Source organism: Xiphophorus couchianus, chromosome 4, assembly GCF_001444195.1.
Source record: "Xiphophorus couchianus chromosome 4, X_couchianus-1.0, whole genome shotgun sequence".
NCBI classification, from domain to species: domain Eukaryota; kingdom Metazoa; phylum Chordata; class Actinopteri; order Cyprinodontiformes; family Poeciliidae; genus Xiphophorus; species Xiphophorus couchianus.
Window position 1 is genome coordinate 10,290,900 of NC_040231.1, and position 25,759 is coordinate 10,316,658.

Sequence of the window (25,759 nt, forward strand, 5' to 3'; positions counted from 1 at the left end):
TGCTGTTAGTGAGAATAATTAATTGTAAAGATATAACTTTGTTCATTGCACAATACTACCATCTGGTGGTTGATACGACGAGGTGCTGCCGAGTTTTTTTTTCCCTTCTATTTTTGATCTCTGTACCGATTGGTTGCGCTTGGATACGTAACCGTCCGTTTCCTGTTTTGTAACGCAACCAACTTGTATATTACAAAAGAGAAAATTGGTAATTATACAACGCTGCAACAAACCGGTGCGTACAGATCCTGGTAGGGGTAAGGTAGGTAAAGCTATTTGTCAGATGTACATTAATCTTCTGTCTTTGTATAACATATTGATATGCATACACTGACGTGGGTCCGTTGTGTTTTTGCAATAGTTCAATTCGGTTTACTATGTAGCGTCAATTCACAACAAATGTCGTCTCGAGCCATTCACCAAAAAAAAATCATTTCAATTCAGTCACCAGTATTGAATATAATAATCATCATCAAAAATGAGATCCATTATTGAGTGCATTAAGCGAAATAATCATTTGCAGAACTAAATGCAACTTATGCTCATTTCGCTGCAGGATCGTTGTTGCTGCAGAAGTTTCAACAGTGCAGATTTTATGCTTTTGTTGAGATTTTTACATGTGACATTTCCATCTCTCAATTTTTAAAAGGCTTCCTTCCTTGTCTGCATTCACAGATCACCAGGAAATGGCTCACGTGTGTATACACTGGTTCCGTAAGGGACTCCGGTTACATGACAACGCAGCACTGATGGCTGCACTGAAAGACTGTAAAGAGCTTTACCCTGTGTTCATCCTGGACCCTTACCTTCACCACACCCAGGTTGGCATCAACCGCCAGAGGTTCCTCATTGGGGCACTCAAAGACCTGGACTGCAGCCTCGGGAAACTCAACTCCAGGTAAAAACATAGACACAACTTTCAAAGAAACATCCTTTAAACATTTCTGATTGACATTTACAACTGTTCTTTTATAACGGCAATACTGTGTTGTGATTTGGTCAGACTGTTTGTCCTTAAGGGGAAACCAGAAGATGTGTTCCCAAAATTGTTCAACATGTGGAACGTAACAAAGCTTACTTATGAGTATGACACAGAGCCGTACAGTTTACGTCGTGATGAGAAAGTGGCCAGTCTGGCAAAAGAACATGGAGTCGATGTCATCTACAAAATCTCCCACACGCTTTACAATATAGAAAGGTAAATGTCAATTTGAGTATGTCCAGATAGATTTTACCCGGTTATTCTCAATTTCCTGTACAGTAATTTTGTATTCTTTCTGGATTGCTATTTCTCTGAAGAATAATTGAAGAAAACAATGGAAAACCTCCTCTAACTTACAAACGTTTGCAAGCAATAGTGCAAAATCTTGGCCCACCCAAGAAACCAATTCCTGCGCCAACTTTGGAAAACATGAGAGGTATGTAACAAACAGAACCACAGTTTGGAATACTTTGCATTAACAAGGGAATATCTTTTGGGTGTTAAAGTGTGTCATCTTTTCATTGTTTATTTGCTGAAGATGTTAAGACTCCTCACTCAGAGAAGTATGAGGACAAATACAGGATTCCGACTTTAGAGGAGCTTCAACTGGACTCAAAGTTTCTGGGAGAGGAGCTGTTTCCTGGAGGAGAACAGGAGGCTCTGAGAAGACTAGATGAACACATGAAAAGAACGGTACAGACCTTTTAGTCACCTCCCACTACCTGCAAGACTTTGGGTTAATTCTGCGGACTAATGCTAATTCATCTTTAGGGATGGAGAAGTTTACCATCTTTGCCCATAGTGTAGTGAGTCAAATCAAGTGATCCTCTTTTAATACATCAGGAATGCTTGACTGTCAGAGCCTTGCTAAGTAAATCTGAAAAAAATTCTATTGCCAATGCTTTTCAGAACAACCTTTCACTGAAATGATAGTTGTGGTTGATATGTGACACAATGTGAAAAGGTAGTGGGAATATGTGTCCATAAATTTTAATCTGCTTAATTCAGGGATGGGTGTGTAGCTTTGAGAAGCCACAGACCTCTCCAAACTCCCTGAGTCCCAGCACCACAGTCCTGAGTCCTTATGTCACCTTTGGGTGCCTTTCAGCAAGAACGTTCTGGTGGAGGCTCACTGAGGTGTATCGGGGGGTGAGTGTCACATTGTACTTCTGATTAAATAAAAGCAGTGGTGTTAAAACAATTAATTCTTTAACCTAATTTGTATGTAGAGAAAGCATTCGGATCCTCCAGTGTCCCTTCATGGTCAGTTGCTCTGGAGAGAGTTTTTCTACACCTGCAGCGTGGGAATCCCTAATTTTAACAAAATGAATCAGAACCCAGTGTGCACACAGGTGGATTGGGACACAAACCAGCGAAATCTAGCTGCATGGAGAGAGGTACTGTGGTTTGAAAAGTGTTCATATTCTTATTAGGGATCATTTCAATTTCTTTTCTCATTGATTTTATGTCATGATGCTGTGTTTCTCTGAAGGCTCGGACTGGTTTCCCCTTCATTGATGCAATCATGACCCAGCTGAGGCAGGAGGGCTGGATCCACCACCTGGCCCGACATGCTGTTGCTTGTTTTCTCACAAGAGGAGACCTGTGGATCAGCTGGGAAGAAGGACAGAAGGTGTGTTAATTTGCTTTTATGTACAAAGCCAATCCTGGCTATAAGCATTTTGTAATCTGTAAAATGAAAGCTTTGCACAGTATTACTTCTTTGCAGCAGGGTTTCCTGTTGTAGCACAGTTGTGACTGAAACAGCTTGTTGTCTCTTCCTAAGGTCTTTGAGGATCTCTTACTGGATGGTGACTGGGCTCTTAATGCAGGAAACTGGCAGTGGCTGTCAGCAAGTGCTTTCTTCCACCAGTTTTTCAGGGTTTACTCCCCCATTGCGTTCGGTAAAAAGACAGACAAAAACGGAGACTATATTAAGTAAGATCATTTCCCCATTAAACTCAAATAAATTGTGTAATTTTATTGGAATGAAACAACGTTGAATTTAATGTGTATGCAGAAAGTACCTTCCTCTTCTGAAGAAGTTTCCATCACAGTATATCTATGAGCCTTGGAAGGCTCCCCGCAGTGTCCAGCAAGCTGCAGGATGCATTGTGGGAAAAGACTACCCAAATCCAATAGTACAGCACGAACAGATCAGCAAGAAAAACATTCAGAGAATGAAGGAGGCTTATGCTAAGAGGTCTTCAGACAACAATGAGTCACCTATCAAAAAGCAAGGTATTACAGGAATATATATCTCTGCAGGCCTTTACCTCCTCCACCTTAACTCACAGTTGCAGTAAACCCATCTTCCTGACAACTATTTCTTTTTGTGTTTATCATAGGTGTGAAGCGAAAGACTCCATCTGTCATTGACATGCTGCAGAAGAAGATCAGGAAAGAGTAATTGGACACAATGAAGAAAATGTACTAATCACTTAATAATTATCACAAAGCAATCTTCATCATAAGTTACTGAACATATTAAGGTTTTTGGGACCTTGTATAAAAAAATGTTCCTTCTGACCTTTTATTATATATATATATATATATATATATATATATATATATATATATATATATATCATAAATCATTCTCCTTGACTGTGTTAACCGTTTAAAAGGTAGGTACTGGGTGAAAAAGGTTACATTTAAGTTAAGCTGATAAGCACCGGAGCAGTTGATGAGTTGCACACAGAAGACTCTTTTAGGTGCAAAGACGTCTTGCACCTAAAAAATTTTACTTTTTCCTCAATTTAATATTTAGAATAAGATTACAGGGTATCATTAACCTTAAAAGTATTTCTGTTGTTTCTTGCTTGTAGATACAATAAGTGCCTTTTATTTTATATATTGCTGCAAACCTATGTCTGTCTAAATAAAGACAATGCAAAATATAATTGGTGCTAATTATCTTTTGTCTAAGATTCCGGCATTGTTGTTCCGATGTTCATTTTATGTGCTTATACATGGTGAGGTTTTCTTGCTTTTTCCACTAGAGGTCACTCTAGATCTGCATGTAGACAGGTAGGCTTCAGCTCACAAGAATACAAATGATAAACTCTTCATTAAAAAAAGTTTTGAAGAAAATTCAAAGCCTTTGGATAAGCTTAATCTAATCTACAATGCTCAAGTATACTTACTTTGCACCTGCTTCTTGATTTATCCAGTTCAGTGACTCACATTCAAAATAATTACAAATATGTGCTACATGCACGATTGTTAAAGGTCTAATAAAGTATGGAATTGTGCATGTTTACAGTTTTTGTTTCTGGTTGACACAGGGCAGTGTGAGATGGGCAGGACTACATAAAAGCAGTGTGTGTGTGTGTGTGTGTGTGCATTTCACACAGCTGTTCATGGTGGTCAAGTCTTCTCATGTTTCTCCTTCCCTGGATGTGACACTGGTGAGAATATCAAGAGGATGATGTCACAGCCTCAGCAGCAGCACAGACGGTCATACAAAGCTGTGCTCAGTTTCCACAGAGACCAGTTAAACATCAAAACAGTCTTCTGGTCAACAGTGGATCCTCATAGGAGTTAATATTCTGGCGTATTTATGTTCAGTCAGCCATTTTTTTAGAAGGAAATAGTTTGTGCAATGAGTGAAAACAGAATATCTTTACAATTCTTCAGATAAATGTGATCATTTTCTAATCAATTTTCTAACCAGCTCAAATAGTTTCATAAATCTGTGAATAACACCCCTTCTGTATCTACCTCTTTCTCGTTACTCTGCTGGCATGGTCCTGTTCCTGTGCATCCCTGTCATCACTTCACCACTCAAACCATCTTGGAACCGTAAGATCCCACCTGAATTAGAACAGCTTGTCCCCACGCAACTGGGGATCATGTAGCTTTAATTGTAGAAATTTATCTCTAGTATATATTTCCAGCAAGTCCTGACATCAAAGAACTGATTTGAACTCATGACATTGCCTGTTAGTGAAACGATTCAGTAAACCTAGTATGGACTTTTTAAAGCTGAGACCAGAGGTTTACAAACACTATGAAAATACACAAACTTTTATGTCTTAATTTATGATTTTAAATTAGATAAAAACATTTTCTTGTTTTAGGCCAGTTAGAGCTACCAAAATTATTTAGATTTTTTTTTTTTTAAATCCCAGAATGAGCAAGATCAGTTTGACTCAATTTATGTCAAAGTCAGACATTTTATGCAATTCCATGAGATTTAGTGAAATTATCTTTAAATTATATAACTTGGTTGAAATGTGATGGATATCTTTCTTTGAAATTCTCATAATATAGTTTGCTAGAACTTGGACCCATTCTTCCGGACAGAATTGATGTAACTAAGTCAGGTCATAAGCTACTTCCTTACACACACTTCAGCTCCGCCTTGTATGGGACAGATGTCAGGGAATTGTGATGTCCATGAGCCGCATAGCTCATGTCTGTACTTGTTTCACTGCGGATAATAACACTCATCAGTTTTGGTCAGCGTCTTCACAAGACTTTTTGCTTTTATTCTAGGGTTGAAACACACTTTTTTTTCTGTTACACAGAACCTGTCTCCTGTATAAACAGCATAATAACTGGACACTCCTACGTCCAGTCATTATGCTAGTTTTATTCATTCTGTCTCCAACTTCAGTTTTATTAGTTTGCAATAATTGCAAACATATTCTAGTCTTCCTACAGTTAAGGACAAGTATGTTGTTTTTTTTTTATCCAAGGATAAGGTTGATTTTTTAAACTTGAATGTCAGAGTGAAAAAATAAAAACTTTTTCTCTTAGTTGCACTAATGATAGGAGACACAAAGGACAAGAGGTTTGGAAGTTGTGGCGACGCAACGAAGGGTCACCTTTTATTTCATATGAAAAATAAAATGTCAGTGAAAATGGAGATCTACATTTGGTCAGTCTGCTTCATGCATTTTAGTCAATCCTTGTCTCCACCAGACCATCCCACACTCTGAACCGGTCCCTGTCCATTATCACTCAGGTTATAATGACTGATTCCAACCATTTATATTCCCCCCTCAGGACCTGCGTTCTATTTCTAATCGTGGACAATTATGTTTGCAAGAGACAGATAATGGCATAGAGCCAGAGGTATTCATCTCAGAAATCATTTTTCCTAGATGGTCTGGAGAAAGAGATTTTGGGAAGTGTTTTATGTATAGCAAAAGATGAAGCAATAGACATGCAAGACTGAAAACCTGCACTTGCAGTGACCTTTGGTGATTTCATGTTTGCACATTGATTATTTACTTGGATCAGGATTTGTTCGCCAGAGATCACTTTAATAACAAATCAATCTTCTAGACTTCCAAAATGTTTTATAATTGTGTTTGTTTTGAAGTTTGTTTGTTTGTTTTATTTTTAGATTTCTTTATATATAGCAGAACAAAATATTCAGCAATCTAAGAAGTTCCCCTTTTGCTATATTTTATAAATATGTCTAAGTTTAGTAAAATGAGAAACCCACAATTTTCTGTTAATTCAGTTAGTATTTAATACAGCTGATTACAAATATATTGTTAAAATACAATGATGTTCTTTTTTTAAATTCAGCATATTATGAAACATTAGCTCTTTGTGTTATGGGAAAACTTAACCCCCTTAATGTTAGAGAAAACTTAGGTTTTTATGACAATGGCTGCCCATCAATTAATCATTTGTAGATCAATAAGATCAATCATGCATTGATAACTTGCATCCATAGGTCACAAAAAGTCCAGTACTGAAATGCCCCCCTGTTTGGATGCCTGTCCATCTCAAATGCACAAGCATGTGAGGCAACTGTTTTCTCCAGCCCCTTACACAGGATGAGGCTCTGCATCTTATGCATGTCTATCATCATGGTATATGTGTGTGTTTGGATGTGGTGAGGCGTGTGTCCTGCGTTGTGTTGCAACTGATATCCATTTTTAGATATCAGTTGCTTTATCCATCTAAACAGTTGAAGTTACAATATGTAGATGCCACATCCGAAAAAGGGGTTTCCTTAATTTGTAAGTTGAAATCCTGCATTTTAGTTAATTTTGCTCATCAAGTTAAGTCTGAATATCAGCTCCCTGGAAAGAAAGGTGGAAAATTTTGGAGCTACAAAAGCGGTTGAAGGGTCAATGGAGCAAATCAATTTAAATAGATGAAAGGAGGGCACATACGTATGTGTAACCTGATGAGTGGAATCGGACAGACATCTTTAAACTTGATAGGCAGAGCTCAGGAAGGCGTAAGTCATGGGAGAACCAGTGCCAGTCGGTCAGCAGCTGATGTTGTGGAGTCTGTTTACAGAGTAAGACAGACATAATATAATATAATATAATATAATATAATATAATATAATATAATATTTTTTTGTTGTTTGTTGTCACACAGATCTACAAAACTCACGTAACACTCATCAGTGATATGTATATAATTTGGTGTGTGTGGGTGTGCGTGTGTGTGTGTGTGCTTGGTTGCAAAAAGATAAGAGCTCTTAGCTTTTTTGGTGGTGGCATCTGTCTATATAAGGCTGTTCTATTCCTGCTGCCTTTCCTCTGGGAACCCAGTGCAATTGTCAACCACTGGACAATGCAAGCTACAAAACATGGTAGGCTCTCTCTATTATGTTCTATTTTTAAAAGAGGTGAACTTGGAAAGATCACTTAAAACTGTAGAATCTCTGACTTCAATTTGACATTTGTCAAGTTTTCATTTTAACTGAAAAGCTCTAGTGATTGTTTGTTACCTTTAAAAAGTATTAGCGCATAAGGACTAATCACACGTCTCCCCCTTTCTCTTAGTAAGTCATCCACTACCATCAGAACCAAGAAAAAAAAATTTCATGCATTTTCAATCCTTTCTGTTTTTTCAGGTAATGAAAAATTAGGGTGTTAAAACATTTGGTACATCATCATGTTTGTGGAAAACCTGATTCTTTTTATTTTGCACTTTCAGTACAAGACTTGCTATTTAATTGAAGTCATATCATTTTTTCGTTGCCTAAGGTTTGTCCAAGTGTGTTCTGCATTTGTGCCTATTTGCAGGCCGACTATAAATAGTCCAGAAGGCTACGCATGCTCGTGTTTGATTGGAAATTGCATCGCCTTAAGTCAGTGTGGTGGAGTATCTGTCATAGGAGGGAATGACACTCAGAATGGTGAGTTACAAAATAATATATAATTATAAAGTCTTCAGTTACAATAGCAAAAGGAGCAAAGTGTAGAGAAAATATGTATGTTTTACTCCACAGAGCATCTTGTGAGAATGATCAGTTTTTAGTAGCAGACAATGGGAAAATCTAATGTTTTAATGTTGTTTCATGTTACAACTTGGAGCAATCTACTTTTTTGGGTTGCGTAGGATAGTATATTCAATGTAGTTTTTATGTTTTTCTTTTCTTTTCTCATTTAAAAGGTTGAGTTGATGTCTTTTGGAAGCTGCAAGGTGAAGAAATAAACTCCAAAACCTATTCTGAAGGACATTTTCTATCTGAACAGCATTTTTTTAAATATAAGTAATGGGTTCACGGAGGACAGCAGCACTTTCCGCTTTTGGGAATGGACGGTCCAGCAATGGGAATAATGTCAGTGGGAGAAGCCGGCCCAGTGGCTGTAGCTACCTCTCCAACGTGAGGCCAGAAAACAGGTACAGATTCTTGACAATCTCTCAATTATGCATCGCTGGTGAACTATTTCTGGTGAGATGAGCTAATGCATCCATAATTCTGGATTTTTCTAAGACGAAGTCAGCACTTTATATTTCACTGTTTGTTGCCATGGTACCTCACAGTTTAAATAAGCCGCAAATTGAGATTGGGATCTCAGTTATGTACCATGGGCCCAATTTCAAGCATTCGCAGGAGCGTAAGCATTGGCAGATTTGCTGGTAGCCCCAGTGGAGTTGTACTTTATTTTTGTCAATAGATAAATAGCGTGTTTCAGAAAAAAAGTCCTCTCTTTGGATAATACCAAAAACTTTTATCACTATTAGGAGCATTATTTTTGCTGTGCTTAAAGACTCAGATAAATGTTTATCTCTTTTCCTTGACTGACAACTGTTAACATGTTATTTTCAGCTACTTCTAGTCATTTTTTATGTTAAATAAATGCAAACTATTACGAGGATGCATACCTCAATTTGGATCTGTATGAGCTGTGTCTTCCATATATCCACATAGCAATAGTGGCCTATATAGAGCACTTACATTTTATTTTCAGTAGTTTATATCAAATGGACTGCTTAGTTCTTTCACAGAAAACACAGCTGCATACTCACAATTGCACATAATTTCACAAATATGGAATATAGCTAAATATTGATGGTTCTTCTTTTTGTTCCCTGAGAATGAGAATATTTTTCTTCCTTCATCTTTTTCTGCAATTACAGACATGTCACAACAATGACATTTGCACTCCCCTTAGGGATGTTGCAAAAATGTTTTAATCAAATGTCTCTGAGCTGAACTGGTTTTATTGATGAATTTGATGAAACAATATGAATTAATGAGGTCTTGAGATGACACACTTTGTGTTTTAATTTTAGGTTTGTATTCATCTGATATGACGTTAGTGAGTTTGGACAGCTGTGATTTGGTCTAATGGTCTGGGCATTACTTTTAGTTCCTCTGCCTGAAAACAAACATAGAAACATAATTAGTGAGCAATTTCCCATTTCTTGCGCAGGAGCACACTCTGCAGCGTAATGGCACAGTTAGCTGAAGAAATGCCGCCCTCCTTCGTGACTACTTTGAAATCAAGAGCTGTGTCTGAAAGCTGCAATGTAAAGTTTGCCTGTGTGGTTACAGGTATACATGACTTCACACAAAGACACAACATAGTAACAGCACATTTAAAACACATTGAGCTTAAGGTGACTGAAAAAGTAAATAAGTTCTTAGTCAGAAATTATGAAATTTAATGTGCTTTTTGTCTCTTTTCTTAGGACATCCTGTCCCTCAAATTACCTGGTATAAGGATGACAAGCAGATGGATAGATACTGTGGGCTGCCTAAATATGAAATATTCCACAATGGACAAAATCATTCCCTGCACATATACAAGTATTTATATCCTGCACTTATTTAATTAAGATATTATAAAGGTCAGAATTATATTAAGCTTTCACATGAATAAATAAGAACCATAAAGCCTCTGCTATCCAGGTTAATAAGGACCACAGGATTTGTTTCATTTAACAAAAGATGCAGAAGCTAAAAAGGTCAAACTGAATGTCAAGAATAAGAGCTATATAAAAGTGAAAAGTGTAAAGAAAAATTAAGCTGAATTAAACTTTATTCAAACTCCATGTAATTCCTTATGCAGGGGCTTAAACAGTTCATTCACATATTTTTATGTAAAGCTCTGCGTATATTATTGGTAATAACAGTAGAAGAAATATCACCATGAGCTAGTTTAAGATGTAAATACATTTTTTAGACATGTTGAAGCAAACTGTTAATGCCTGTCAACAATTTCACGCCATCTGATGCATTCAGTGGTATTTTATTTTGAAGATAATTTATACATATACTCAGCACTTCTAGTTCTCCTAGTATATTGCACTCCAAAGTTAATTCTGCCTCTGAAGGTGTACCCCTTAAATAAGACTTATGTGTCTGCCTTGATGTTGATAATAATCTACTTGTTCATGTGATCTTAATAAATCCACAGTTGCACTATGGATGATGCAGCTATCTACCAGGCTTCTGCAATCAATAGCAAAGGAATTGTTTCCTGCTCGGGGGTCCTAGAGGTTGGCGAAATGAACGAGTTCAAGATCCACCAGCGGTACTTTGCCAAGCTCAAACAAAAGGTTGAAAACAAATGCAAGGAAACGCAGGGAAAAGAAAACCTGGAGCCACTGCGAACCATCAGCCCAGACCGAACCCAGAGGAAACGCCGCTCAACAACGGAGGCCTTTGTCAGCACACCAAGCCCCACAGAGAATGAAGGAAGTGAAGAGATCCATCAGGCAGAAGGTCTGAAAACTGAATGTATGTTACAGAAGGGCACTGTTGAGGAGGTCTATAAAAATTCAAACCCTGACATAAAGGAAGCTATGTGTGCTAAGACAACTGGACATATAAACAATGACCCTGGCAATAAGAGTAGAACATACATGTATGATCCTGATCATAAGATTTTTACCTCTCAGCAACCAAAATCTCCTTTTGTCATGAAGAAGATTAAAATTTCCGACAGTGCAACACCTGTAAAACCAGAAGGTTTTGGTGAAAGGAAGATGATGGAAGATGATACTTCTTCTGCAGTTCCAATCTGCACAAAGACTGTTCAAGCTGGTAGAAATTCAGAGGAAGTCATGGAAGTAGAAAGCATTGTCAGTTCATCTCTTACAAATACTAACTCAAAAAACATAAAAGGGGAACGTGGAATATTAGCAAAAGAGGATGGATTGTTCATTAAGAACCTGTCAAAAGATGGAAACATGTTTAATAAAAGGAAAGTGCCTTCACAACAAGAAATTGTCCCTACATCAGAGTTCTCTATTCCTGCATCTCCAAGCCCTACGGTGTCAGAAAAAGAAGGCAAAAAAATAGCCAAGCACACAAATGAAGGGAGTTACAAAGAAACTGAAAAATGTTTGGAGAAACAGAAACAGGTTCCTCACATTGTGCCTGCACAAAACAAGTCAAGTAATAAATCAAGACTTCTAAGCATTTCAAAGGAGGACACTGATAAAACTGGACCTGTTGCAACACTGGATACCAACGTAAAGTCAAACACATCACTGGATGGTTCTGGTTTTAGAGAGCTGGTGGACACACCATGTGACACAGGGGCTGTTTCACTTCAATGCCCATGTGAATGGGCTGAGAGTCTGCTGCCTGAGAAAGAGACAAGCCCCTGCCAAAAAAAGGAGTCTCAACCAGCAGTGCCAAGTGAGGTGAGTTAACATTTTTCACATGAGATCATAGAGGTTTTATGCCGGCAGCACAGACCCCATCAGCAACACAAGCATCCTAGTGATATTAATATCTTTTACAAGCATGCCCTGTTCTGGGTAACGAGCTTTAAATGACGTACATGTTGAAAGCTGGAGCAGTTGTGTTGATGCGAAACATGGTCTGATGGTTGGCTTTGTGCTCTTATTCTGATAGAAATTTTAGTTTTTGTAACCCGTAAAGGGACTGCAGATGCAAATTAGCTTATGCTATAATCTGGTAGAGCTCATGAAATGGTGACATTTATGTTTGAGTTGTACATTGTCCATTTCTAAATAAAAATGTAGATAAAAATAAAAATATAATAATAATAATAATCATCATCATCATTATTATTATTATTATTATTATTATATTTTTATTATTATTATTGTTGTTGTTATTATTAAGATGCTGGCAATAAATTGCATAATCCCAACATTCATACTGAAGGACCGGTGAAAAATACCAAAGAATATTGTAAATATTAAATGTACAATATACAGTATATGCCTGGATTAATTTGTCAAAAATATCATTAAAGTATAATTTTTAGATTTAATTATAATATTTTTAAGCTACAGACATGAGACATAACACAATGAGTCTTATAAGGCTCTGTATATTAAAAATAGGTTTTTATTGTCTTTAGTAAGATTCAATCTAGATGTTTTTCCTTAAATGTAGCCAAAGACACATGTTTAGTTTTTCTTATCCAATTGAAAATGATAAATGTAATCTAAATTAACAAAACACAAAGGTTGTCATTGATTGAGAATGAATTTCTACAGTACACTGCTTATGCAATCGCCTCAACCTCATCTGCATAGTGTGAGCTGAGACAAAGCACCACATGGCAAGAAAGCTACTTAAAATAATTCACATTCCTTTGTGGCCACCTTACATTTAAAATAGGAACCTTCCTTTTGAATATGCTTCTAGATGTCAGTTTAGTTAGGAGTGGAAAGATAAATGCAAAGGGTAAAAATTTTGATGTGAGTTCAGAGTTCAGATCTTGGACTTTACTGTGTTTAATCCATTCATGATACACTGAGACACGGAGAAGTCTTTAAAAAAGGAATCTAAGTCTAAAACATTTATTTTACAAACACACATGTACTTGTCAGATCAGTATCCTAGGTTAATTTTTAAATACTCTTTTGTATAGTGGTGTGAATATCCTTGTCCTAAAACCTACTTGAAAAATACTAGATAAAAAGCAAAATATGTTGTTACTTTTAAACATGTTGTTACTTTTTGTTGCAATGCTCTATTAATACTTGCACTGTCTGAATCAGTATGTTAAAGGTAAATTTACCAACCTGAATTGGTTTAGAAATTAGTCCAATATAGCACATTGGACATCATAATGTTTTCCTTCAAATTTTTTTCCTTCTACGTTGTGGATTGCTGTGTGGCTGTTTTTAAATGTGCATGTGTTTATTTATGTCAAGCAAAGCCAGAGATAAAGGAATAAGTATTTACGGCTTGTATTATATCCCAAGGTTACAAAGTCCGACGCAGACATGAACTGGAATGATGCACCTGTCGGCCTTAAGCTACCACTCAACCAGAACAACATATACTCAGAGCTGCCACAAAAGACAGATGACATGCTGACCTCTCCTTTGTCCAGTAGTCCTCAAACAATCACTGATGAAATACCACAGGATGCATCGGATGCTTCCAGGAAACCAAATGGAAGCTGTTCACCCATTTTTACTCGCTTACAGAAGTCTGCACATGAAATCCCTAGTTGTAGTGAGAGCATCCCGCAGTGTAATGTTGCTGTCACTCAGCAAAGCCAAGTGGATACAGCTATAAAAACCTTTGACGGGACAGAAATACAAGAAGAGAAGTTAAAGGTTGGTAAGGTGGGTAAGTTCAAAGTTCAGACTGTCAGGGGGACTCGAACTGAGAAGATACTGGAAGTGGAGACGAGTAGTCTACATGAAAAAGCTAACTCACAAAAGACCAAAGATGTAGGGAAAAAAGAAAAAGCTGCACAATCTCGTATTGTTGATGCTAAGAAGAGTCAATCCACACATTGTGAGGATTCGAAGGAAGGTCAACTTGAAATTGCTACCCGAAAACAACTTCCTGAAAACACAAATACACCTAAAGACACAATGACATTCACAAAAATACCCAAAACCGAATCCAAAGTTATTTCTGTTTCTGAACTTTTAAGATCTCAAATAAAGGCTCTCAAGTTGACACAAGACAATCCAGTCTCCAACATGCCTGTCCCCTCCAAGTTAACAAAAGATCCTTTGATAAAAGATAAAAATGTATATCAGCAAGCAAGAGAGGAATCCAAAAAATGTAAACCAGAGGTGGAGACTATCAAGACTAAAAATGAAACTGAGACAACCACTGACAGAGTGCCTGAAACTAACCTAAAGGAAACACTCATGAAGGTCTATCAGCAGCTCAATGAAAAGGAACAGGAGCATGTTCTGACTTCAAATGAAACTTCAACAACTATTCAAACTTTATACACACCTGTTGTGGTCCCTTCTACCTTTTTCAAGGAAACTCACACAGCAACAGATATAAACATGATCCATGGAAGAGTGAATAAAAGTAATGAAGATGTTATGGACACCAGTCAGGAAACTGTGGTTCCTTTAAAAGATTATTCTATTATTTCTTGGTCTGAGAGTAAAAATGTAAACAGCTGTCCCCTTTCTTTACCTTCAGAGGATGGATTTATTAAGGAAATTCAGTCAATTTCAAACCCACCTGAAACTAATCTTCAGAAATCTGGGTCTCTAATTACAGCAGAACATATGGAGAATAACATTCAAAAGGAACAGGGTACAGTTGTGGAACACACTAGCGGAGGAACTGTTCAAGTTCCCAATATGGCAACACCAATTTCACAAAAACAGCTCAACGATAAATTAGAAAGAGTTTCTGAGCAATACAAAATCGAGAAACCTATATCTAATTCTTTTCAGACCTTGCAAGCATATCATCAATCTGAACATGAATTTAGTTTAAATAGGCAAGTAAAGGATATTCTTCCTACAGAGCAGGAGAGCTTAGTGGTTAAAGAAGGTATGAGACCTGACCCGTTTAACATTTTAACTCCAGAGTTCACACCACTGTTAAAGCAGATTGATGTTATTTCACCGATTCCTTCTGCTACTCCACAAGAGCTAGCCTCTGGGGCACGTCGTAAAATCCCAACATCGAATGCAAAAACAGAGGAGGCTCAAGAGTCAACATCACCCACTAATAGCCAAACTCAGAAAAGAGAGATGCCTGGTCATAGCAGCAAGCTCTCAGCAAGCTCTGTGTCTCCAAGCCTGTCACGACGGTCACCGTTACTGCACCCCGCAGAAGAGCAAACATCTGTGGAAGAAAGGCAATCTCCACTTTTGACCAGAAAGAAGATGGCTTCTGAAACTCAAATACAAACCCAACGGTGTACTGAAAAGATCCTCACCGAGGGGAAACCTACAGAGAAGGACAAACATAACCCATTCAAAGGTAAAGTGGAAAATGAAATGACCTAGTCTTTTTAAATGCTTCTATAATAGTAGCTGCTCTTACAGAAAAGGGGATGCCATCAAAGGTAGTTTTGTAATACAGACAGATCTGCTAGAGAAGTAAGCTCTCACATTTTTGCTGTTGGGAAAAAATATTACACAGGGATAAACATGTACTAAGAGGATGCAGATAATGGTGCATGAAAAGAGTGCCACTTTTGATCGTAAGCTAGCAGCAGCAACTACAGGTATCACAGATGTTGTCCCATCTCAGTGAACTGGTCAATAAGAGATTTAATCTCCCTCTGCAAATCGGTTTGTTCAATATATAAACTGAAAAGATTTCGCTGAATTGGTCCACACACAAAAAATTCCAGTAGTCTTTTGCTAGCAAAGACGCAAAACTAAAAACACATTTTAATCTATTGAAATCAATGATTAACACTACCAGCCTTATACAACACACACAACTGTCTCATAACAAATCATCTGTTAACTACACAATGTTTGTGTAATTGAGTGAAGGTTGTTATAATGTTTTGTTTTCTATTGACTTTTAATGATGGTACATCACTGTCAGCTTACTACTTTTGCATGAAATCATTTGGAATCCAGAGTCATTGGATTCTATGCAGGCAACAGAGACTAAGGTGCTATTTGGAAATGTTTTTTATTAAGATTTTGGGTTTAGTTGTCATCTTAATCAGCACATTTTATGTTAAAAGAAAAATCAATATCTCAATGTATTTTTCTCTATCTAAATTCATTCTTGTCTATTTTTACGGATTACAGTTTTCACACATTTTGTCACAAGATTGTGTCCAAAATGTTTTTTCACACATGGTTGGCAGAAAGGCTGTAAAACGGATGTAGATCTTCTCTCTTTTTTAGCTCTTTTCCATTGTTTATATACAGATAAACAATCATGGGTTGTCATCATTAGGATACGTGTATGTCCCCAGTGTTTTAATATCTCACAGATGCTTGTTACATTAATCATACAAACATTAACTTGGAGCTTTACTTGCTTTAATTAAAGAAGTTGCAACACAGTATATATGGTAGTGCAGAGCTTAACAATAATCCATAAACTCACTGCTGTCCCCTACATAGAGTTTGTATACGATTAACATGGATCTAGGCATTGTTTCAGTGTGCTCAAGTTTCTTCACTGTTCAGAAAAAAGGGTGAAATTGTAACTGGTAATTAAAGGATTTTGGGTGTTTCTGTGTTGGTTGAAAATTGATCCCATCTCTCGCCTATAGACTGCTATGAGCAAAATTTACTATGAGTTCATCCTTGCAAAAACAAAGATTGCATATTGCAAACATGCCCAACTAAGGGGGGATTTTCACTGTGTGCTTTGTGTCATGGTTCTCTCCAGCTCCTCAGGTTATCCGTAAGATCAGGGCTGAAGCCTTTGCAGATGGCTCAGGACACTTGAGACTGTGGTGCCAGTTCTTTAATGTTCTTAGTGACTCAAACATCAAGTGGTACAAAGATGAAGAGGAGATTGCACAGGTTAAAAAAAAGTAAGTTCATCACAATATGTTAAAAAGAATGTTTTTTTTTATTATTATTTTGTTTCAAATGGTTTAGAAACATCATAAAATGTTTGTTGTCTGTTTTCTAGTGCAGGGGATGAGACCCAGGTCAATCTGGCCATTGTACAGGCATCGTGTAAAGACTCAGGAGTTTACGGATGCTCAATAACCAATGAATATGGTTCTGATACCACAGACTTTCTACTTAGTGCTGATAGTATGTATACTATCAAAAGTAATATTTCTATGATAGATTTATTATTTGCCACAAGACATGTCTAATCAGTCTTCCCCACCTTGTTTTTCAGTTTTGGCTGGAATGTCTCTGCGTGAGGACCTTGGTGGTAAGATCAGATTTATGTAGCTTGTTTAAATATTTATTTTTCTGTTTGTTTTTTTTCAATAAACTTCTGTTTATTACTGTTTACACAGTTGGGGAGGAAATTGAAATGACCCCCCTCATGTTCAACAAGGGACTGGCGGATTCAGGCATCTGGGGCAACAAATTCTTTGGACGTATAATAATGATGGAATCACAAATTGGAGATAGCTGTTCCAATAAAATCTGGAGAGCTAAAGTCATTTACGGTCTTGAGCCTGTTTTTGAGTCTGGTAACACATGCATAATTAAAATACGCAGCCCTATCACCTATGCAGGCAAGGAGGAAAGCTTGCTCATAGAAAGGAACCAGCACATCATGAAACAGGTATCTGAAAAAGTGGAATTTTGTGTATTATTCTTACCATCCTAGATTCAAAAACGTCACACAGTACACCAGGAGTTTTAACATTAAAGGAAGCCAGGTGTCATGTCTGCCACCCACACAGGATTATTGTGATACTAATCTACTTAATCTTAAATAAAAATTATACAGAAGGTTTTGCAAATCTTTTACTGGCTGTGATGCTATGTTTTCTATACAGGAGTGTAGAAATCAGAACTTGGCACGGGAATACTGCAAAATCTTCAGTGCGGAGGCGAGGGTCATAGAAAACTTTGGACCCCCTCTGGAGTGAGCAACATCAATTTTTAGTCTTGATAATAAACCATCAGATGCTCTAAAAACTTTCCTGAAAGTTATTCACACTCTAATCTTATTTATCCTCTCTTCCTGTACAGGATAATTCCAGTGTACTTGATGTACAGACCAGCAAACCCAGTCCCCTATGCCACAGTGGAAACTGATCTGATTGGAGTCTATAAGAAATACTCTGTCCTGGATAATACGGGGAGAATAGACATCAAGACTGGTTCTGAAGTAGAGCAGAAGTGCTGTGCATTGCAGCATTGGATTTTTCAGTGGACTGCTGGCAATTTGCTTCTCTCTCGCCTGGAAGGTGAGCTGACACCTAACGTCAATGGTGCAATGTGGAGTTTTACATACACTCACTGGCCACTTTGTTAGGTATCCCTTCCTGGTACTGGGTTGGCCCCCGTTTTGCCTTAATTATTTGTGGCTATATTCAGCAAGGCGCCTTTATTAAAAATGGATTCTAGATAATGTTGACATCATAGCATCATGCATTTACTGCAGATTTATTGACTGCACATTAATTGGATTGAGGTCTGATGACTATGGAGGTTATTGTTGTACAGTAGCTCATTCTTTTATTCAACAATTCTGTGACTTGATGCATTTTCCTACATGAAATAACCAGCAGGGGATGGAGACACTGTGATCACAGTGTCTGGATTGATACAACGGCAGATCCATGTTTTCATTTTATTCATGCTAAATTTTGACCCCACCATCTAAATGTTGCAGCTGAAATTGAGTGATCAGATTTTAATGTTTTCCCAATCTGGTATGATCCAATTTTGTGAGATTGAGTGTGGTCTTGGTTTTCTATTCATAGTAGATAGTAAACGCATGTGGTGTGCTCTGCTGCTGCAGCAGTCCATCTGTTTCAGGGTTGTTGAGTGTGATTATATTTGGCATCCCTTCGTTACATTTGTGTTTTTTGTTATGTTTTCCTTTCTATGAGCTTGAACCAGTCAGCATTCATCTTTGACCTTTAACTCAAGTCATATTGATCTCCCCAGTTGCTGCTCACTGGATATTTTTCTTCTTTTTCAGACCATTCTCAATAAAATTTGTAATATGTTTGTGGGTGAAAATTCCAGTAAATCACCAGTGTCTAACGTTCTTACATCACATTTAAAGTTCCATTGATCAGCCATTTCAAACAGAAGCCATGCATGCACAAATTCCTAGTACTATTATGCATCACAAACCATATCAGAATTCTTGCTGAAGTGTTTTTTTAACACAAACAGTTGTATAGCAAAAACTTTAAGAGCAAATTTTCAAACTTGATTTTAGTAATGTTTTTATCCACTCACTGTTGAGAGACATGTGCCCAGTGTTCTATTCAAATGCATTATATTTCACATTTTCCAGTATCATGTTGTGTAGCAATACTTTCCTGAGCATATCTGTTACATGTAAACATGCTTACCAAACAGCAGAAAAATCAAGCTTCTGTTTGGTTTCATTTTGCAGGTGTTGACACCAAGATCACCAATGTCGGTGTTTCAGTCAAATCAACAGGGTAAATATACTTGTGTAATGTTTTTGCAAATTATGGTCTGAGAACCTTGTTTTACAGGTAATTAGCATTTGCACAAATCGTCACTGCAGCCTTTCTGTGTTCTGTGTTATGCTGCAGGCACCAGGGTTTATGCGTTGAAGGAAAGCCCAAGGTTTTTGATCAGTTTGTCCTGCAGCACAAGTGCAACTACTTCTGTGGCCTGCTTGGGCTGAGGTCTTTGAAGGTCATGGACTTTTTAAGCACCCCAACAAAGCTAAAAGGCTCTAAGAGCCCATTACTGCAGCGCAAAAAGGCTGTGCCCTCTTCCAGCCCTCAAACCAGCAGAAAAGCTGCTGTTAGCCCCAGGATGCCCAAGAAGGCTGAACTTGAAGGCAGCAAGAGTTCTTCGAATCAAAAAGATTCTAATGCTCCCAACGTAGTGAATGCAGTGCAGACCTGACATCTTGGCAGATCTTGCATTAAAACTAGTACCACTTCAGAAGTCCCCAACGGAAGTTAGAATAGTTTTCATAATTATTTGTAATAATATTTAATTTTATCATATACCATTCCTTGCCCTATGATTCTTGCTGTGGACAATATTTTTTTATATGCTACATTTTATATTTTTAATTCAGTTATTTAATAAGAAGTGTAGTCCTTTATGAATTTGTTGTTTTGTTAGTTAAACACCAGATTGTAGAAGCCTAACTCGGGTCAGTATCTTTACTACAAAAATGTAAAATTAATCAAACTGAAGCTGTTTTACATGTTATACATTTATGACTGTTATTGACAGCTTAAGAAGTAAAAATATATACTGTATGTATAGCCTACAAAGCATCAGAAAGCATATGAAGCAGACCTGGGGTCAACCATTTTTTGCTTATAAAAATGTAAGCTTATTCAGCTTTAGATGGTACTGTTTTACAAAAGCAGGTGATGTGATTATTGGGTTTTATTTTGCAACCTGAGCTGTTTTCTTGCTACTCTACTTTGCACTTTGTATTTTTAAGAACTGACTCTTGAATGTAACACACTATGCAATAAAATATATAATGAAATCCATTTGCTTAGAGATTGTTTAAAACAATACACTACATATACAGTTCTACATTTTGATGACTTCTGTTATAATTTTATGGATTTCTTTATAAATTAGCAGTACACAAAGTTAGCTGTGAATAGTATGCAACAGACAAATTTATCAGAGTATTCAAGTCATGCTGAGTTCTGGTAAACTCAGTTCAGTTTGACTTTGTCACCATCAGTTTATCATTAAGTTTAAGAAGCTCATTTAGTGAATGCACAGGTTGGGTAGCATCTGGGAAATAAATGCAGCTACCCAGCTAAACTTGACTGCATTGTTTGCTAACTAGGATAAAATTGGAATCCATGTGAGTGACTTTGAATCAGTCTTAATGATGCGATTGATTTGTTGTTTTTTTCGTAATTCCTTGAGACAAGATTTATTTTGATTTGGTTCTATATAAATAAGCTCGGTTTTATTAATCTGAATTCATTTTTCATATTTTAGATAGGCAATCTTTGTTACCCTAATTTTTTTCCTTAATTGTGCGGTAGTTCTTGGTGTGGAAGGACATCTACTAAAACAAGAACAGATTATCATAGGAAAAGTCACTGTTGATAAGATAGTCACCACTCAAATGTACTCCGTACAATCACCAAGTAAACCTGTTAGGTAAGGACACATTAGAAAAAAACAGAATATGTCAGTCTTCAAAATTGAAAAATAGTTTTATGTGAGATATATACAGTACATTCTTTTCTGACTTTAAGAGGTAGAGTTAATTTGGAGAAGTCTGTCTCTCTTGCTAATTCTCATTAAAACTGTTGCTGCAGCATTTTGGCTTTGTGAGAAGTTATTTTGGAGAGGTGGCCAAGATTTTTTGCATTCCAAGAAACAAAAACTATCTCACACATACATATCTGACATTGGTTCTCACTCTTGATCAGAAATAGCCTAGCAGTAAAAACATGTAACACCTCTTATCTGAGGAAAGTCTTTTTTTTTGTCACATGGTAAACATGGTCATTTTATTCAGTTACTTCCCCCAACTATTTCATCTAAGTGTTTCTAAAGTTTTAACTTTAGTTTGGGCATATAAAAATAGAATGATTAGCTAGTCCACTATTCTATTCTCACTATGGAATAATTGACAACTAATTTACCTCAGTCATCTATGACATTTCTCTTCAAAACAGCTCACAAATAAAGGACACTTTTGCAGATTTACTGCTAAATATAAGACAAAAATTAAAATGTACAAATTTCAGTGTGAAAACAACTTTCATTGTTGTGAACTAGTCCCTGTGATTTGAGCAAATAAAGGATTAGTAGAATAAAGAGCTTTATAGGGTTTAGTAACACAAAGGGCCAAATCAAATTCCTTCACAAATATTAGAGAATGAATTGTCTTGCATGTACAATGTATTTGCAGGGTGACATGAACTTTATCATGTTAATTATATGTGATTTTCAGTCATTAGTGAGTCATCGCTTATGTAACTGGTGGCCACACACACGCACACACAGCACTGGTGCTGGGAAGTAAAATTTATGCAAAGATGGGCTTGTAGAGTCATGCCAGTAGATCGGCAGATTTCTACACATGAGGGAAATCACATTATTTAGGTGTAAAGTAGTTGTTATCAGTGTTACACATATGCTCTATCTTTCATCTTATAGCAACACCTCTTCTCATATTACCATGTTTTTGGTAATATGAAAAACATGCTAGTACAAAAATAGTGGTCAGCTTGTTTTATATTCAGTCTGGCGAGAAATTGAGTGAGCTTCAGAATATGCATTTCACCAAAGTGCACAATGAAGCGACATGCAATTTTTCTACGTAGCTGTAACTTTTTCGTATTAGTAAAGTGCACAGAAGATTTACAAGGCCAACATTAAAACTAATAAAACCTTAGAAATAAGACAAAATGTCTAGTTTTTCCCTGATACTTATTTATTCATGTGAATCCCATTGAGACACGTTTTCACTTTTAAGAGACTCACTCTACCTGTTTGAAGCTGAAGTGTTGTTACTTTACTTCATTTAAATTCAAAACTGTTTATTACCATTCTTGTTTAGATTTCAGACCTACAATATTTTTACTAGCATGACCTATATTTAATTTACTTAATTACTAAAGTACTTAAGGTTCTAACTTAAGTTTTGTTTGTTTGTTTATATGCTAAAGCTCAGGCGGCTTTTATAAATAGAATTGAATAGACTAATCCTTTACCTACATTTGGTAAACTTAACCATATCAGCAGGAAAGTGAAAGCACAAAAATAAGCATTAATATTGAAAGTAAAATAAGAATTTTACAGCGAGGTCATATATACAACATAAGAAAAAACTGTGCAGATCTTTAACTGACTTCCACAGCATTTAATTATATTTATTAATGGTTGGTGTTACCAGCTGTTGAACTCTTCTTTAAATAAACAGTTTGCCATCACAAATGAGCTAACAGTAGATGATGTAATAGGTGTTTTGAAACAAACAAACAATAGCATAGCAGCTTCAGGGTCAGAAAAGAAGAAAAGGCTAAACTAGCTGTGTTTTTGAGATCTTTTATTTCAAACTTCAGATGATTAAATTGAATACCTGTTTAGGGCATTAAAGAAAATGTTTTGAGGTGTAGCAACAGCTCTATCATATCCTGATTTGAACTATCCTGCCACCTACTGTTAGGTCAATGACTCTGCTGTTGATGAGACAAGACAAGTAAAGTGGACACTTAAAAGCAAACTTCCATGAGATGTGATTAATTCCTCAAGCCGAGGCTCAGAGTTCATCTTGGAAATAAACTGAGAAGAACGTTTCAAAATTTTCATAGCTTGAGGAGCAACATCACAAATGAAATACCTTATTCCAGATGTTTCTTGCAAGACATAAAAAATCAAGATTATGAGGAAAGCAGAGAAATTACTGGGAAAAGATGCACAGTCACAGCTCCTCATGAGTAATGGCGACTAAATAGATTAAAGAGATCCAGCAGGGTGATCTCAGCATTAATACTCACGATAAGACAAGGAAAATGAAAGAATTGTTAGTCCTCAATGGCAGGAATCTGACAAGCACATCCAAGCCAAATGAATTCTTATTACATTCAACAAGACTAATAATAATGTTGAGTTTGCGGGATTATCTTGTACTCAGCATGCAAGTTATTATCACATTAAACACATTTTATTGGATTCCAACTCAGATTCTGTCCCATTGTGACGCAGCATGTTTAACCATGCTCAGAAGGTTTCTTGTAGATGTCGCGATGGATAATAAAAGCACTTAAAGGAGAGGATGAATGGTCTGTTTTAGCAGTAAATTGTTATTTTTACTATCAAAACCATAAAATCTATAAGATCCAAATATATCAAGTAGGAAAAGCATAAAAACAGAAACACATGAAAGGCTAGCGGTGATTGTGACCTCTCGTTGTTGTGACTAAGTGACCTTAATTACAATCAGCAGGCCAGTGCGGTTGTGACCATTTAGGGAGATTATATGAAAAGGATTACGGGTTCCTAAATGCCACAGACTAGCTGGCATTTGAAAAAAAATTATCTCCACTGTTCCAAAAGTCGCAAGCTGCCACTGGTCTCGGGCCATCACTAGTTGACCGTCAGTGCCATATTAGTGTGCCGTATCATGGAAAGCTTTTGCTGACTAGGAAATAATGACTTTCTGATACAGATCTTCATAATTTTTTTCTGCCACAGCCAAATATAAAGGCTCAATCTGAATACAATCTGTATGCTGTGTTTTCGTGAGGAAAAAGGTGATGATGCCACGCTGAATCATCGGTGTTAAGCAATATACTGCAACAATCAAAAACGCTAGCTCCTTGGTTTGACAGCAGGCACTCCATGGAGGGCATATCTTATTGTGAATGCATAAGATACAACAAGTACAACGTCACAACTTTTTTATTCGGAGTTTTTATACAACATTATCCTGAATAAATGATAAAAGGCTTCTATTTGTTTATGCTTTGCTGTTTTACTTTTGAAATAGGTAGACATATTCAATAATAAGAATGTTATTAAAAGTCCATTTGTTTCACTAACTCAATTCACAAAGTGAAACACATACAGAAGAGATTATGTCAAGCCTTTATTTGTAAGATATTTTCCCCATACAACCAATAAAAGCACATTTAATTTCTTACAAGATTGGAATATTACATCAGACTGAGTCCAAAAACATTTTGATCATAGAAATATAGGACAGATTGAAATATGCTTAGTATCTATGTTAAGTTTGTTTTTCAATGGGTATTTTTAGTCTGACTGTTGGGATCTGGGGAAGGCTGGCTGGGGTTCTTTCCCACTTTCTCCACCAGGGGGCTTCCTGGAGGTTCCTGGAGGGCGTGGATTCGCGGCTGCACACCTGACACATATCTGACTCATTTGGAGGAGTATATCTGGATGGAGCTGCCGACACTCCAGTGCCAGAGTGTTAGCCAGTTATGGTATCTGTTGTTACTAGCCATCCTCTGACCAACCTGTTTCTTGAAGTAACTAATTTCGTGTAACCTCTTCCCAGGTTGCCCCTCCGTGACGCCTTGGCCGCCTGACCCGAGTTACTGGCTGGAAGGTTTTTCCACCCTGGATTCCTGTTCTTCCGCTTACCAGCCCACCCTCCTTCCCTGAGCCCCGGCCTCGCGGACCCACCAGTCCCAGATCTCCAGCCGAGCTTTCCCCTGTAAATCCTCAAGTAAGACCATAGCCGTGTTAGGGACTGAGGGCTCCCACGCCCCTGTACTCACCCTATTCTGTTCTCACTAGATCCCAGAGATCCAGCCTTGCCCGAGAGAATAAGACAGAGACCTCTCACCTTCACCTGTACATATCTGCACGTTGTTTTTCTAATAAATTTCCCTAACCTGATCTGCCTCCGGAGTGTGTTCTGCACATGTGGATTCAGAGAATTGATCACACCATGACACTGACAAACAAGCCCCATCAGAACACATTCTAAATTCTTCAATGTGATGCAAAAGTTGATAAAAACACAGCAGTTAATGCAAAGACAGACAAGCAATTTTACAATGCTTGAAAAATAAACGTTTCAAATTAAATGATATACTCCTCAACAGAACTCGTACTGCTGATTTCTTTAAGCGAGCTTGTGAAATAGTTCTGCATGTATCTCAAATTACATTTGAAAGTTCTTATTTGCAATAAGGCTCCATCTTGTTCTTATCACTGTCAAAATGATTGCACACCAGGGACCAATGATTGTGCTGCTGTGTTTTCATGTGTTTGGGA

At 37.1% G+C, this 25,759-nt stretch overlaps 2 protein-coding genes across 5 annotated transcripts; both read left to right on the forward strand.

The window, feature by feature from the left end:
- Positions 1-136: 136 nt before the first annotated feature.
- Positions 137-3,427, forward strand: cry5 (cryptochrome circadian regulator 5). 3 transcript variants are annotated; one of them, XM_028016095.1, is made up of 12 exons: positions 140-262; positions 557-581; positions 676-898; positions 1,004-1,198; positions 1,300-1,418; positions 1,521-1,675; positions 1,991-2,131; positions 2,212-2,379; positions 2,475-2,615; positions 2,769-2,920; positions 3,003-3,223; positions 3,331-3,427. In XM_028016095.1, the coding sequence occupies exons 3-12, from the start codon at positions 687-689 to the stop codon at positions 3,390-3,392; spliced, it is 1,566 nt and encodes a 521-aa protein (XP_027871896.1). In that variant the 5' UTR covers positions 140-262; positions 557-581; positions 676-686; the 3' UTR covers positions 3,393-3,427. The 3 variants fall into 3 exon arrangements, with proteins under 3 accessions (XP_027871895.1, XP_027871896.1, XP_027871897.1); XM_028016094.1 differs by lacking the exon at positions 557-581 and having other exon boundaries at positions 137-262; XM_028016096.1 differs by lacking the exon at positions 557-581 and having other exon boundaries at positions 217-235.
- A 4,034-nt stretch (positions 3,428-7,461) lies between these two features.
- Positions 7,462-20,526, forward strand: alpk3b (alpha-kinase 3b). Of its 2 annotated transcripts, XM_028015885.1 has the most exons (16): positions 7,487-7,553; positions 7,747-7,817; positions 7,990-8,102; positions 8,360-8,590; positions 9,628-9,749; positions 9,887-10,004; positions 10,615-11,848; positions 13,391-15,383; positions 16,767-16,914; positions 17,016-17,143; positions 17,235-17,270; positions 17,359-17,633; positions 17,851-17,939; positions 18,047-18,264; positions 19,431-19,479; positions 19,597-20,526. In XM_028015885.1, exons 4-16 carry the CDS (start codon positions 8,463-8,465, stop codon positions 19,916-19,918), a joined length of 4,860 nt encoding a protein of 1,619 aa, XP_027871686.1. In that variant the 5' UTR covers positions 7,487-7,553; positions 7,747-7,817; positions 7,990-8,102; positions 8,360-8,462; the 3' UTR covers positions 19,919-20,526. The 2 variants fall into 2 exon arrangements, with proteins under 2 accessions (XP_027871685.1, XP_027871686.1); XM_028015884.1 differs by lacking the exon at positions 7,747-7,817 and having other exon boundaries at positions 7,462-7,553.
- The last annotated feature ends 5,233 nt before the right edge of the window (positions 20,527-25,759 follow it).

Bases quoted from the DNA above. Each gene is read 5' to 3' on its own strand.
- alpk3b (XM_028015884.1), top strand. From the start codon at position 8,463: ATGGGTTCACGGAGGACAGCAGCACTTTCCGCTTTTGGGAATGGACGG. The intron at 11,849-13,390 runs GTGAGTTAACAT...TTATATCCCAAG, and splicing joins AACCAGCAGTGCCAAGTGAG to GTTACAAAGTCCGACGCAGA. The intron at 18,265-19,430 runs GTGAGCTGACAC...TTCATTTTGCAG, and splicing joins GCTTCTCTCTCGCCTGGAAG to GTGTTGACACCAAGATCACC.
- cry5 (XM_028016094.1), top strand. From the start codon at position 687: ATGGCTCACGTGTGTATACACTGGTTCCGTAAGGGACTCCGGTTACAT. The intron at 1,676-1,990 runs GTACAGACCTTT...TGCTTAATTCAG, and splicing joins ATGAACACATGAAAAGAACG to GGATGGGTGTGTAGCTTTGA. The intron at 3,224-3,330 runs GTATTACAGGAA...TGTTTATCATAG, and splicing joins GTCACCTATCAAAAAGCAAG to GTGTGAAGCGAAAGACTCCA.